General features: G+C 39.1%; 1 protein-coding gene across 6 annotated transcripts in view; it reads right to left on the bottom strand.

Annotated features, from left to right (window-relative positions):
* Window positions 1-16,093, bottom strand: part of LOC124550851 (zinc finger protein 501-like) — a 252,982-nt gene that overhangs the window by 182,394 nt on the left and 54,495 nt on the right. For all 6 annotated transcript variants that reach the window (XM_047125584.1, XM_047125583.1, XM_047125582.1 and 3 more), the window contains exon 3: window positions 6,351-6,416. In XM_047125584.1, coding sequence (XP_046981540.1) covers window positions 6,351-6,416 — 66 coding nt within the window. The remainder of the gene's footprint in view (window positions 1-6,350; window positions 6,417-16,093) is intronic.

Here is a 16,093-nt window from a genome sequence, read left to right as displayed (position 1 = left end):
TATTGTGGCTGTGTACATTTTCTCTGGTTTTTGTTTCTGGTAATTTCTTCTTCGTATAAATTAGAACATAGTATATGTACAAGTTTATGACAGTCATGATTTTCTGTTCACAGAACAATGGTTTACAGTGTGCCTTATATGCAGAACCTGTAATTATCCTAATAGCTTTTTTTTTGCAGTATTAATATGTCATGTACACCCACAAAATAATTCCATATGTTATTATACTCTGAAAGAATGAAAAATAGGATGTTCTAACATATTTTTCAGGAACACAATCCATAAGTCGCCTTAACAGGTAAATAACTCTAGACAATTTACCACTAATATATTGTACATGTTGACCCCAAGATAATTTATCATCAATGTATACCCCCAAAAATTTGACACAACTTGGATCGTCTGACAGAAGCTTGTCTCTAAGACTACAGACCATCTGCTGTGTTTTGTTTTCATTCAGCAGGAATCCATTTGCCTTGAACCAATAGGATGCTTGGTCAATTGTCTTTGCTGCACAAGTTTTAAGGCTATTGAAATCCTCACTAGCATGAAGAAATGTTGTATCATCTGCATACAACACAGTGGTGGACTTGATAAATGACGGCAGATCATTTATCATTATCAGGAACAAAAAGGGGCCCAGCACAGATCCCTGCGGAACACCTACCTTGACTTGCTCTATACTCGACATTTCTCTCCCTACACAAACAACTTGCTTACGATTCTGAAGATATGACTTTATTAATTTAAGGCTGTTATGTCTAATGCCATAGAATTCCAGTTTTTCTAGGAGTGGCTTATGCTTTACACAGTCAAAAGCTTTGCTTAGATCACAAAATGTGAGTTGAGCATAGCCCTTATCCTCAAACACTTGATGTAAGTATTTGACTACAAAGTCTATAGCATCCACAGTAGACAACTTTTTCCTAAAACCATACTGAGATTCACTAATTATTCCTAATTTTTCAAAATAGACAGATAGCTGTTGGTAAATTACACATTCCAGTATTTTAGAAAAAGCTGGGACTATGGAGATTGGTCTGTAACTGCAAGGTGAGTCCATATCTCCCTTTTTATATATTGGAATTACCCTAGCCACTTTGAGTTCTTCGGGAAAATATCCTTCAGATATGCATTTATTTATACAGAATGTTCTATAGTCTATTACTTTCTTTAGTAAATTACAGGATATGTCGTATATATCTACACTGTCTGAAGATTTCATCCGTTTTACAATGCTTAGGACATGACTAGGTGAGACCTCGGAGAACATAAACGTACCTGTGTCTGGTGGTGTTCTGCAAACATTTTTAGAAAGTAACTCTGATGAATTGATATCAGGTTTGGTTATAGTATTTCCTACATTTTCAACAGATTTAATACAGAAATCATTGAATTTTTGGGGACTTATATTAATTTTTTTGCTTCTTACATCTTTAGCAACACCATTTATTAATTTCCATGCAGCTTTGCACTTATTTGTAGAATTATCAATGGTATTGAAATTATGTGCTTTTTTGGCTTCCACGATGGCTTTTTTATACTCATTCCTGCATTTTATATAGGCTAATCTGGCATGTTCTGTTTTCTGATTGCTACATATATTGTGCAACACCATAACTTGGTTTTTCATACTTGATAATTGTTTAGTGAACCATGAATTTTGTCTGTTTGTAGCCCTGTTTGTAAAGCCTTTGTCAGTTAATTTGCATTTCTTTATGGGGATATTGTCATTAAATTGTGTCAGAAATGTTTTAAAAAATCTCTCAAATAATAGTTTCCCTGACAAATCAGCACTAAGACTATAACTTGTGTCACCATGACATTGGTTGAACCAGTCTCTCTCAGCAAGGGACTTACAGAGCTGAACAATTTTGTCATCTGTGACAGGCCTGGTGATTATAACTTTTGGGACAGGCTTAGGAATATTACTATTATCAATACAGAACCTACTTGTATAGTTTAAAGATACAGAGTCATGATCTGAAAATGGAAACGTTGTAACAGCACATGATTCTTCTGTAGTTTTAAAGTTGACAAAAATATTGTCAAGACATGCTTTATCTCTTGTGGGCCTGTTATTGATTGAGTGCAAATTGCACTGTCTTAAAAGGTTTTTCAACTCAGTCACAGTACGTTTATGTGTTGTTATATCAAAATCTGCATTCAGATCTCCACCAATTACTAAGTCATAATGCAACCATCTGGTCTCTCTTAGTACATCTAACAGCATGTCTAATTTTTCTAGAAATACATTGATGATACCCTTAGGTGACCTGTAAAGGGATACTATTACTAACTTAAGACTGTCCATAACTATACCAGTGGCTTCAAAGTTCTGTTCCTCACATAAATAATCTAGGTCCAACTTAACAATGGAGCAGCTGAATGACTGATTAATATATATTGCCACACCACCTCTTATATGCAGTTTTCTACAGTAACTATTTGCTACATTATAGTTATCAAGTTTGACAACTGTAAGTACACTCTCAGTAACCCAATGTTCACTCAGACAGAAAATATCAAATTTGTTATCTAGTCCAAAACTGTTCACAATAAATTCTTTATCTATTAGTCCTTGAACATTCAGATAGCAAATTTTAAGATCATAATTGTTGTTTATTTTAGATTGAATGTTTTGGTGAGGTGTTGTGAAATTTGTTACACTACTTATCTCCTGGGCTGCTTCACCCTGCTGCCTTCCACTAAAAAATCATTTAGACGGACAGGAGGTGCTGTTTTCCGTCTACACGTAACACTTGATGCTGCTTCTCCTGCTGTAATTCTCATTTCTCCTTTTAGAGGCACTATAGTTACTGTTGCTGGTGAAACTTCTGCTGTTGATGCTACTGTTACTTCCTTTTCCACTGCTGCTACTGATAATGCCACTGGTGACTGTGACGCTTTACATGTTTGCACAGTTGTAATTTTTTCATCATAGGGTGTATCTGCAGATGTTTCTTCCTCATATGCTGTTGGTGCACTTTTCTTTTCTGTTGTCATTGGCAGAAAACCTGTTGCAGGTAGTGCTATTTTTACATAGGCACCCACTCCTGCTGTCTTTATCACCTGGAGAATTTCTTTCGCCAGCACTTTCTTGCCTAGGTTGTTTCTGTGCAGTCCATGTCTAGTAAAATGCTCTCTTACTGAACTCGCTGTTAACACATTAGCTCAGTTGTAAATTAATCAGATGTTTGAGTCTGTTCTATGTATGGGAGTTTCATTCTTTAAGGAACTGAAATTTACTGGTACCTTCAGAAAAGACCACCTAGCAAATTTCTCTTTCCCTGAAATACTTCTCTTGGTACTGCCAGATCAGATTTTATTCATTCAGGAACTGACTGTTGTGTTATTCTCATCACCATTTCATCACCATTGATGCGGTAGTTGCCGAACTGGCATCAAATAAAAAGACAGGCCACTGGGCAGGCGAACTACCCCAGATGGGTTCTCCTGGCCAATAAGGCCACACGATCACTTCATTTCAACTGAACTCTGGCAACAGAGTCACTTTGGCCCATTACCTGAACACCTTGTTTATGATATAGGGAGGGCTGCCCCACCGCTACTCTACACAAAGGTCAAGGGTTGTTCAAAAAATAAAGAATATGAGAATACGACGAGCCGTACAAATCTACCTCATCCCTGCAGTCGTGTCATAGCCCTCCCAAATTGTCGGTTCCAGTATAGTGCATACCCACAAAGGGACACCATAAAAGTATGTGTTGGTGTTTGTGCAAGGCATTAGAGTAACAGTCTCACGCTAGAAACTTTTTGACAGCCCCTCGTACATCATGAAGTAATAAAATTTTACGTATAAGAAATTATATATGTGTTGACTCCATCAATAATTGAGTGTGGCAAGGTCTCATGTGCATGTAATAGTATCATTACTTAACTGTATATGTTATTTAGTAAGTGTATTGGTACTTGTTTTCTGTTAATTTTATTTCAGAAACTACCTGACTGCAGAGGGCAGTGATGTGTACATAGGAGCAGATGCCAGTCTCATCACAGCTTAATGTTTTGGCTCATCTGTACAGGACAGAGTATTTAAATGAGACATCAAAACCACAGCCCAAAATGTAAGGGAGTCCTGTTACCACAAGGAGCTCATGTAACCATTCAGGAATTATTCACATTGTTCCCATGAGGTCTAATGGTACCTGGACTGGTCCAATATTACATTAGGTGGGGTGTAATGTTATTATTTAATGCAACTTCCTTATGGGCCATCTGTAAGTTGTGGGTGCAAACACTATGGTTGTTTGCTGCAGCCAAACGAGAAAAGTCTTGCAACCACTGAAATCTTAGAGCTTATATTCTCTCTGCTTTTTAATCATCCTCGTATATTTATAATCCATTAATGTGTTTTCTCTCTTTTTGCACTGACACAAAGTAAGACCAAAAGTCCTTTAACATATATTATTCAATTAAAAATTCCAGACAAAATGCAGGTACAAATAGCCTGTAATACTTACAACATTCTCTTTTTTAATGAAAATCTTCTCTATTTCTTCAGATGGTTGATGGTGGGGATCAGTTAATATGTGCAGGTAAAAAAAACACGACTCCATACAGATACACTATGGAGGAAAAACTGAAATTTGTCTATTATATATTTCTGTACACAATATTATCTTGTTTAACAAGTTAAGATTTTGTCTACAACATCGGTTAATCTCTTAAAAAGCGCGCATATACTGCCAATAGGACTGATAAACACAAAGAAAAATCAATATTTTGTATTTGTTAACATCTGTTATCTCAATGCCTCACACTTCAAACTATTCATCAGAACTAATTATCGTAAGTTTAAATTAGATCCATTTTTTGACACAAGTGCATGGCCCTTCACCTTTTGCAGAAGTCCTACAATAACAGCTAACTTTCCAATATGAGATATATATTATCTGTTGATATCTGATATATATTATCTGTTGGACTCCTGTCTCTCTACACCAACGTCCTGTGATACAAACTACTGTGCTTATAATAGACTGCAGTATGAACTGAAATTGTTGTATTTCATTTTTTATTCAGTGGACAGTATGATGATAAATTGCTCCATCTGTGTGCATTCCAATTTTACAAACAATTGTAAGCATGCTTTTCGGAGTATTTGTTTATTTATTTATTTAACTGGCTACCAGTCTTTAACTAGAAATTTGTCAGTGGTATAGAAGGAGTTGTCCAGGAGGAATGACTTTAAATTAGATATAAAACTTGCTTCACTATATGTTAGACATTTTATATTGTTGGGCAAATGATCAAAAATTTTTGTTGCCGCATACTGAACTGCTTTCTGAGCCACTGACAGCTGTAACAATGGGTAATAAAGGTCACGTTTCCCTCCAGTGTTGTAGGTATGGGCATCACTGTTCTTCTCAAATTTTGATAGATTATTTATGACGAGTTTCATTAGTGAATAATGGCTAGTTAAAATGCTTAGCTCCTCGAAGAGGTACCTACATGACGTCCAGGGGTGAGCACCGCATATTATTATTACTGCTTGCTTTTGTGCAATCAATACTCCCTAAGTGATGAATTACCCAAGAAAATTATTCCGTAAGAGTGGAAATGTGCAAAATATGTCAGGGAGGTTGATATGTTTGTTTCCATTGTTAGCAATTGTACAAAGAGCAAAATCAGCTGAACTTACATGTTCAAGAAGCTCAGTAATATTCTTCTTCCTGTTCAGGTTTTCATCAATACGTACAGCCACAAATTTGGATCATTCTGCCCTATTTACTGACTCCTGCTCATGTGCTACATCAACTGTTGGTATGACTACTTGTTGTACGGAATTGACTGTAGTGTGATGGCCTGGATAGACGTCTGCCTACTACACATTGCGACCCTCTTCAACTGGTGGCAGTCTCTGTCAGTCAACAGACGAGGTCGGCCTGTATGCTTTTGTGCTGTGTGTGTCCCTTTACATTTCCACTGCACTATCAAATCGGGAACAGTGTTCCTAGGGATGTTTAGGTGTGTGGAAATCTCGCATACAGATGTATGACACAAGTGACACCCAATCACCTGACCACATTCGAAGTCCCTGAGTTCTGCAGAATGCTCCATTCTGCTCTCTCACAATGTCAATGACTACTGAGGTCACTGATATGGAGTACCTGGCAGTAGGTGGCAGCACAATGCATCTAATATGAAAAACGTATGTTTTTGGCGGTGTCTGGATACTTTTGATCACATAGTGTACTTACATTCCATTAAAGTGTTTTCTCTCTTTTAGCACTGACACAAAGTAAAACCAAAACATCCATGTAAAACATTCTATTTCAGTAAAAACTCCAGATACAATACAGGAATAAATAGCCCGTAATACTTACATTCTCCTCTTTAATGAAAATCTGTTCAATTTCTTCAGGTGGTTGATGGTGGAGATAAGTTAATATCTGCAAGTAAAAATAAGAGGATGAGTCCACACAGTTACACAATGGAGGGAAAATTTAAATTTGACAATTATACATTTCTGTGCATAACATTATCTTATTTAAAAGGTTAAAATTTTGTCTAGAAATTTGGTTTATGTCTTTAAAACTGTGCATATACTGTCACTAGGAATGACAAAGAACAATTAATATTTAGTAAATTTTTATATCTGTTAGCTAAATGTCTCACACTTCAGAACTAACTATGGTAAGTTTATCTCTTGCTTCAAACTAGGTCCATTTTCTAACGTAAATACATTATCCTGTACCTTTTGCAGAAGTCCTACAATAACAGCCAACTTTCCAATGTGAAGGTTATACTATCTGTTAATTCCAATCTCCCTACACCAGTGTCCTAAACTAATGCATACAGCATACATCTAAGAGGCATAATATAATAATGTGAAACTTTCATTCTACGGTGGTATAGGTATTGTAATGAACCTTACCCACTGATTATAGCTGTGCAATGACTCAAACCTGGACCTATGTTTTGTATGTGCAATTCTTTCAATCACTGAGCCATCGAATCACAGAAGAATGAAGTTCAGAAGTAGCAAACTTCCTTGTGACTGTCTTTTGAGCTGTGATTTCTCTCATTATGCGCACTATGCAACCATCTTACTGGGTTAATATATAAGATGAACTCCAATTTCACTGAGAAAAGTTTGGAGGTTATTCAGTGACATTAGAGTATTTTGGTACGCATCGATCCATGGTCTCCGGTGGCTCGTTACAGAGTTGTCAAATTTTATTTGGTTTCTTTCTCCCATTTATTTCGTATCTATACTCATGTTCATAAATTAAGGATAACTGTAGAATGTGGTGCCACACAACATGGCACTACACAAAACTGGCGCTAATAGGATACGCACGTAGGGAACACACACGACACAGATCTGAAGTCCACAGTATTGGTGGTAAGTTGAAAAAACCGTCCCGAAACACATGTGCTACAAAACGCCACTGTTTCCTGTGAATGTACCTTGACATCAATACGAAATATGATCGCCATGCACACGTACACAGGCCGCACAACGGGTTGGCATATTGTGGATCAGTTGTTGGGGTATAGCCCCCCACTCTTGCACCAGTGCCTGTCAGAGCACCTGAAGTGTCATAGGGGTTTGAAGACATGCAGCGATACATCGACCGAGAGCATCCCAGACGTGCTCGATGGGGTTTAGGTCTGAAGAACAGGCAGGCCACTCCATTTGCCTGATATATTCTGTTTCAAGGTACTCTTCCACGAGGGCAGCTCGATGGGGCCGTGCATTATCATCCATCAGGAGGAATGTGGGACCCACTGCACCCATAAAAAGGTGGACATACTGGTGCAAAATGATGTCCAGATATACCTGATCTGTTACAGTTCCTCTGTCAAAGACATGCAGGGGTGTACGTGCACCAATCATAATCCCACCCCACACCATCAAACCATGACCTCCATACAGATCCCTTTCAAGGACATTAAGGGTTTGATTTCTGGTTCCTGGTTCACGCCAGCTGAAAACCCAGCGAGAATCACTGTTCAGACTATACCTGGACTCGTCCGTGAACATAACCTGGGACCACTGTTCCAATGACTATGTACTGTGTTCTTGACACCAGGCTTTACGGGCTCTCCTGTAACCAGGGGTCAGTGGAATGCACCTTACAGGTCTCCAGGCGAATAAACAATGTTTGTTCAGTCATCTGTAGACTGTGTGTCTGGAGATAACTGTTCCAGTAGGTGCGGTAAGGTCCCGAGCAAGGCTACCTGCAGTACTCCGTGGCCGTATGTGGGCACTGATGGTGAGATATCAGTCTTCTTGTAGTGTTGTACGCCGTGGACGTCCCGTACTGTAGCGCCTGGACATGTTTCCTGTCTGCTGGAATTGTTGCCGTAATCTTGAGATCACACTTTGTGGCACACGGAGGGCCCGTGCTACAACCTGCTGTGTTTAACCAGCTTCCAGTCGCCCTAGTATTCTACCCCTAATAACGTCATCAATATCTGTTCTTTGAGCCATTTTCAACACACAGTCACCATCAGCACGTCTGCACACTTACTCGCTGCACTGTAATATGACATGAACCAACACCCTTCTGCATATATGGACTGCTGCCAGTGCCACTGTGCGACGACCGCAGGTCAAATGCATCGCATGATCTTACCCCGAGATGATTTAAACCCGCAAACCGCCCATCAGAGTGTCGTTTCACCATGTATCAGCATTATCCTTAATTGATGAGCATGAGTTTATATTGCAATGAAAGAAAATATCTGCAAATGTCTTTAGTATGCACTGTGTGTCATGTTGGCAAACAAAATTGTTCCACTCATTCATGGTATTTGCTGTTGACAACAGTAATGTACCTTTTACTCTTTGCCCTCAAATCTGCATTTAACTCTACTCTGTACTGTCTCACATTTGTTTCTCTGGCAATATCATTTGTGTGTTAACAGTGAAGTTATGTTTACTAACAAATCGTTGGCCAATATGTAATAATGTGTTTACAGGTTCACTGAATGCAATGGAAGAGCGCCACAATGACCCCATGTGGAGCTGTTCCTACAGTGATGGCAACCAAGTCACAGAACTCAGAACTTTGGCACCTGTCCAAAGCAATTCAATAGATCTGTTACCAGTAATTTTGAACAACACGTAAATGTTAAGGAAACACTTCAGGAATATAAATGAGAAGCCCTGGAGAGATGGCAACATCCTTTTCGAGGAACACTATTGGTGAAAATTTAGAGAACTGGCATTTTAAGTTGATTGCCAAATGATTCTACTGCTACTAACATACATTTGTGTAAGGACAATAAAGATAACATACGAGAAATTAGGGCTCATACAGAGGCATATAGACAGTCATTTCTTCCTCGCTCTATCAGCAAGTGGAACAGGAAGGGAAATGACTAAAAGTGGTACAGGGCACTGTGTAATGGTTTGATATGTAGAGGTAGACGGGTGTTGCATTATCCTCCATGTTTTGACGATTGCATATTACGCAAGTTTTCACTGTTTTCAAGGTATTTTCACAGAAACAAAAGTAGCTAGGGTAACAAAGTGAAAAAAACATAATTACATTACTACCTTGTAATAAGCCATTGGAGACCATGGGTCTCTTGTACCAAAATGCTCAGAAAATATCCATGAACGATCTCTGAAGGTTTATCAGTGGAGTCCGCCCTCTTCCCCCCCCCCCCCCCCCCCCTCCCCTCCCCAGTATAATTTCACTGATATAATACATTATATGTGAGGGAGAGCTGTATTTAATATGAAAACGACTTTTCCTATAAATAACAGCTATACTTGATACCAGGTGAGACATTAAATCTTACTCTAATCATTAGTTCATCCTTCATGAAATCCGAATAGTAATAATGATGCACGCATCAGTTATTTTGCCCGTTGGTAAATGAATCTTTCAGTCTGCAGAAAAGTGAGAGATGTCTCGAAACTTCCCAGCGGATTTAAAATTGCTTATGAGACCTACAGAGCTACCCAAGCACAGCTAATTACCTTCCCTCACAGCTCAACTCTTCCCAGAAGTGCTAGTGTAGCAGTATGTGCAGAAGAGCTTTTGTGAAGTCTGATGGCTCCAGATTCGAGTCCCAGTCCAGCATTCCTGTCAATATTTATTGTTTTACCTTAGTTGCGGCTGATTAGGCAATTATCAGTGAACATATTCCTAAAAGTTGTGAAACTAAACTGCTTATGTGCAAACAATCTTTCTCCACAAACTGAATATTCAAAAATTTCTTAAGGGCTATGACTATTTTTTATTTAATTTATTCATACATTTATCTCACCTGGAAAGGTTAGGACATTCAGGCCCTCTCTTACATGTAACCAGACATCCTTAGTAAATCAACATTAAAAATTGTACAGTACAAACTGTTCAAATGTGTGCGAAATCTTATGGGACCTAATTTCTAAGGTCATCAGCCCCTAAGCTTACACACTATTTAACCTAAATTATCCTAAGGACAAACACACACACCCATGCCCAAGGGAGGACTCGAACCTCTGCCGGGACCAGCCCCACAGTCCAGTACTGCAGCGCCTTAGGCCGCTCGGCTAATCCCACGCGTAATGAAACATGAGGTGACAACCTCTTCGCAGTCTTCTTGAACAGTGTTTTGGAAAAAGTAATAAGGGGGGGGGGGGATATTAGACTTCAAGAAAAAGGAAGATTGGTACATTAAAAACCCCAATGTCAAACTCAACTGTCTAGCCTTTGCAAATGACTTAGTGATTTTTTCTAAAGTATTGTCACAGCAAGTGAGCAAATTGAGCTTTTGAAAGAGATTATGGAAAAAGGCTGGATTATAAATTTCTTTTGAGAAGAGAGAACTCATAATGAACAATAAAAAGGCTCCAAAATTCCTAAGCAAAACATATGGCAAAAACAACAGAGTGAATAAATTTAAGTACTTAGGGGAAAAAATACAGCCATACAATGTAGGTAAGGAAGCAAACAAAAACAGAGCCCAGAGAATGGAAGGTGTTTATCAGTTACAGGACATATACAATACACAACCATTGTCAGTAAAAACAAAAATCCAATGCTGTTGTAAAACCAGAGGAAAGGGAGAATTTTGTTGTAGAGACACTTGGTTTGAATGATCCCTGAAAGACTACCTAAAATATATTTGACCATTTTGACAAAAATCCCTCAATGCAAATCAGTTTAAGGAAGACGTAAAAACAGCTTAGCATAAATTAACATGATGAAAACATAAATTTTAGGTTAGGTAACTTTTAGAAACAGGTTAGGAAGTTTGGGGGTTTTCAGGAAAATGTCAAAAGTGCATCTCTTATGGACGGATAAAAGAAGAAACGAACACAATGAAAGAATAAATAAATACGGGAAACACCCAAGATCAAGAATGAAGACAAAAATTGAGGAAGTTACTTCATGTGATCCACAGATGGCATAAATCAAAGAAAGGATAATAATAATAATAAGAAGAAGAAGAAGAAGAAGAAGAGAATATGTGAAATTTAATAAAAGGCTCTCTTATAACAATTAAGCAATTTCCTCATTACATCCTTGGTGAATGTGAGTAATGCCATCTAACAGAAACATTTGACAACACGACTCAAATGTGAAGAGAAAGTTGGCTGGTCAGACGAGAAGTGCCTGAAATATTATAATGCTGCTTAACCTTTTCCAGTCCAGTTTTTCTGGAACCAGCATATACCAAGGCCTTACTTATTATTCCCGAACTTACAGTAACCTACTGTCCCCATACCTTCCACCCCTATCCTTCTTTTTTTTCTTTTTTTTTCTTTTCTTTTATTTTATTTTTTTTCCAATTTATTAGTCATAACATTCCACAGTAGTACATAATTTTCAACTGACATTTAAAAATAATAAAACAAACTAAAATTAATTACAGGTTCCTTGGCATTTTAGAAAAAATCCAAGTCTAAACCAGATAGTGATGTTCGTCACTTGATCATATTTGTTTTTCAAAGATAAAATTGTCTCTCGTTTCTTCATGTTCTGAATCGCATCATCAAAAATGGAGTTCATATGTGTTGTGGACTGGCAAGACAGCCAATCCACTATGACCGGAAGCCAAAAGGCACGCGTTTAAGCTCACGCAGGCTGGCGTGAAGTCTGGAACAGGACACGGAAATGAGACTAGTAAAAAAGGTACGTAGCTTCTGGAATACTTAACTTTAATCCATAATTGGTGAACATCGGTCTTGACGGTACATGCATCACAAGATAAATAGCAAATGATAATGGCGCCTTGCTAGGTCGTAGCAAATGACGTAGCTGAAGGCTATGCTAGCTATTGTCTCGGCAAATGAGAGCGTAATTTGTCAGTGAACCATCGCTAGCAAAGTCGGCTGTACAACTGGGGCGAGTGCTAGGAAGTCTATCTAGACCTGCCGTGTGACGGCGCTTGGTCTGCAATCACTGATAGTGGCGACACGCGGGTCCGACGTATACTAGCGGACTGCGGCCGATTTAAAGGCTAACACCTAGCAAGTGTGGTGTCTGGCGGTGACACCACAATATGACTGTTGTTCTGAGGAAGTTGGCGTATGTATCATAATAATTATTCATGCGTAGTAGCTTGTGATGCTGGTCGGAAATGTACGTCCAAAAATCTCCTTCGCTCCTTTCTTTCCTGGACAGCAGGTAAAATACCACGCGTCCCTTCAACCAGTTGACGGCATTTTTCTTCTAGGTGGGGTATAGTTCTTCTTCCGGGTATAAAAGGCACGCTGGCGTTATCAAATACGGCGGTTTTCTCTGCATGGTTGCTAATTTTTTTCTGATTGACAACCATATATTATTCGCATTTCCACAAACAAATTGATGTTCATCTGTATCAATCAGGTTGCAAGTGGTACACAAAGGGGAATCAGCCAGGTGAATGGAATGTAGTCTGGAGTTCGTTGGAAATTTCCTATTCACAAAATAGTACCACAACGACCGCACTTTTGTTGGTAAATGCGGGTGGTGTATGTTTCTCCAGATATCATGCCAAGAGTGACCGACGTATTTTTGTTCTATGATGTTCTTGGTCTGAAAGTTCATTAAGTTTTGGTATATTTTCTTGACTTCGATGACATCTTTCTCGGGTGTTCCCAGTCTAATGTAGCTATATTCTACAAAGAAATGTTTTAGGTGGTAAAGTTCATTTGGGATGTGGTGAACGTCTATTGGAGCGTCCTGGCTGGCCGGCACTATTTCATTTAACAAGAATGCGGCGACACTGTTGACTCACCGCTTCCACAGTTTATATGTTTTACAGACGTACAATGCTTGTGCTTTATTGTACACGTCTGTGAGATTCAATCCACCGTTCCCAGTCAGTAGAGTCAACGTTTGGTACTTGACTTTGAAGATGGGGCTGCGGCTGACGAAGTGGCCAAAAGCAGCCAAAATCCTGTTCGCCACTTCCCTCGGCATTGGCAGGGCTTGCGCCACGTAATTTAATTTAGAGGGCAAATAGATGTTGACGAGAGCTACTCTTCTCAATCACATCCCCACCCTCACTCTGTGCCGCCCTCTGCCAACACACTGACCTATCTTTCCCTTTCCCAGGGCCTCATTTTTTCCACTCCCCCTCCCCCCCCCCCCCCTCCCTACCTCCCTGCCCCAAAGGCCGCCAACACTGCACCTGGTGGCAGTCTTGTCACACCACCGTGTATTCCCTGCACACTTATCCCCTGCCCCATACCCTGCTATCCCTTCCCCTTCCCGCCCCTTCCAGATTGCTGCTTTCGTTCTACGTGATGGTTGTGTTTGGATCCAAACTGACAGAGATCGCGGTCCTGTGTGCATGCTTCTGTGAATGAATGTGTATGTTTTCTTTTTTGAAGAATACTTGGCCAAAGCCTAAAAGACTAGAACTTTCATCTTTATGGTAAGTTGCAATCTATCCTTTTTCTTACATCACTGACAATCCAAGAACTGTGCTGTTGTTGATGACATAAAATGGCTACGTTTCCATAATTTTTGTCAACATTACATAAACACTTTGTTTTCAAAAACTGTGTGCAATGTTGGTATCAAAACAGCTAACAGATCAACACAAAGTCAAGAGAACTGCGTCTTCGTGAGACTTTCTCAAGCACTTCAGACTGGAAGGTGAACAATTCCGTGACACTATTGGTACTGGTAACACATTGCAGTGACCCAAAGCACCGCTGAGATGAAAAGATAGTCCATGCAGTAGCAACATCCCTCCTCATCATCAGCAAACAGCAAAAATATTCAAAACTGTACTTTGGTCTGATAAATCGTGGCCTCTGTCTTTTTTGCACTCACTGAATTTTGGCCCCAGGGGCAAACAATTAATGCTAGGCAGTACTGTGAAACCGTTAAAAACTGTGTAGGGTGATACAGAACATAAGAAGAGGGATGATAATGATGGAGTGTGCCTGTCACATGAAAATGCCCATCCCCACACAGAAAGCACCACCAGACAACACTTGGATTCATTCGGTTGGGAAGTCATCAATTGTCCCACTCACAGCCCCTACTGGCACATTCAGTTTTTAAAATCCAGCCAACCCATTACATTTCAACAACATATCACTACACAAATATTTAGACTGTAACTCAAAACAAAAGGATACTTTAATCCAACTAAACAGTAAATGTGGCAGACTGTTGTTCTTCAGAAAATACCAGAACAGACTTCTACTACACATCTCCCTGACAGAACACAGGTTTGAAAGTACACTGATATTTTGTTATACACCCATCTCCTTCCTTCCCATATTTGCAAACTTCTCTAAGAAGGTAGTGTGTAACAGAATATTGAGCCATTTTTCTGACAATAATTGTTCAACAACTGCTCAGCTGGTTTCTGAAAAGGATTTGCAGTAGACAAAGCAATACATTATCTCACAAAATTAGTTTCGGTTTATCCAAAAAGAAAAAGTATCCTGCTAATATTTACTGTTAACCCAATAAGATCTTCAATGGCTTGAATCATAAAATTCTTGGAGGGAACTTAAAAATGCTCGGTGTTGAAGGCATCAGCCTTCCGTGGATGCAGTCAGTGACAGAAAACAAAGCTTCACATTAACAAATGGTGCTCAGGAAATAAAACTAAATTTTGAATGAGGAGTAACTACATACTAGCTGACAAACCTGGAATTTCCCAGGTATTCATTTTGCCAATTTTCTACTAGCAATTAAAGCAAAAAATGAACTGTTTTTGTAGTGAAGTTTTAAAAAAAATAATTCATTGGCGCGTATTTGTGAAAACACCTTTGAAATCATGAAACAGTCATACAAAGAAACATCCATAATTTACAAATGTATGTGTACAGTATCCTGGACAGTTTCTGAGTGCTGGGCACAGCTGCTTTGCAAGTCTGCAACGCAATTTTGTAAACGTCTTCGTAGCTCTACAGATGGTTATCATTTTCACCTACAGCCATTTGCACTTCACAGATGAAAGCTGTCAAAAAAGCTGCCAGGCGTCAAGGATTTCCTTAAGTTGATTCGACTGTAGGAGTGTCTTAGTAGTAGAAGAAGGTGTAAGTAGATGAATGATGAACACTAACTTCACTTAACGAAAGTTTATTCAGAACTTGCATTTACAAGAACGTGGAGCGAACTGCCTACGGCCAGAACACATAAGGTATATATAGAGCTACACAACATTCCAGTACAATGATTCTTGCCATTTGTGGGTACTTCTAGACTGTACTCGAACCAAATATAGAAATTAAAATTTTACAGTTCAGGTGAGTTATGAACTCACGACCCTCCATGTAACAGTCTAGTATCATAACCACTACACTACGGCGACTGTGCTACTCAGCTTCTTCTGGACAATATATTAAGACTTCATGCACTATGTGGCACTTTTTTAAGCATCTCAAACGTTTCCGACGTTGTACCTCTTAAACTATAATAGGTCGATACGTAAGTGGTTCTTATACTCACAGCAATTGTTGCCTGGTGGTAAGGAATACATTTACCAAGTTTGGTTAAGTTGGTCCAGTGGTTTAGGATGAGATGTGGAACATACACACATAAATACATCAATTTTTATAATATGTATGGACTGTGTTCAAGAAAGTTTGATGCTCATCCCACTCATGTTCTTGACTTACATGAATGATTTACCAGGGACATTGGACTCCTGCCTGCCTGCACTTAGA

This window comes from Schistocerca americana, chromosome 9 (assembly GCF_021461395.2).
Source record: "Schistocerca americana isolate TAMUIC-IGC-003095 chromosome 9, iqSchAmer2.1, whole genome shotgun sequence".
Lineage (NCBI taxonomy): Eukaryota > Metazoa > Arthropoda > Insecta > Orthoptera > Acrididae > Schistocerca > Schistocerca americana.
This window is presented reverse-complemented; position numbering and strand designations above follow the sequence as displayed.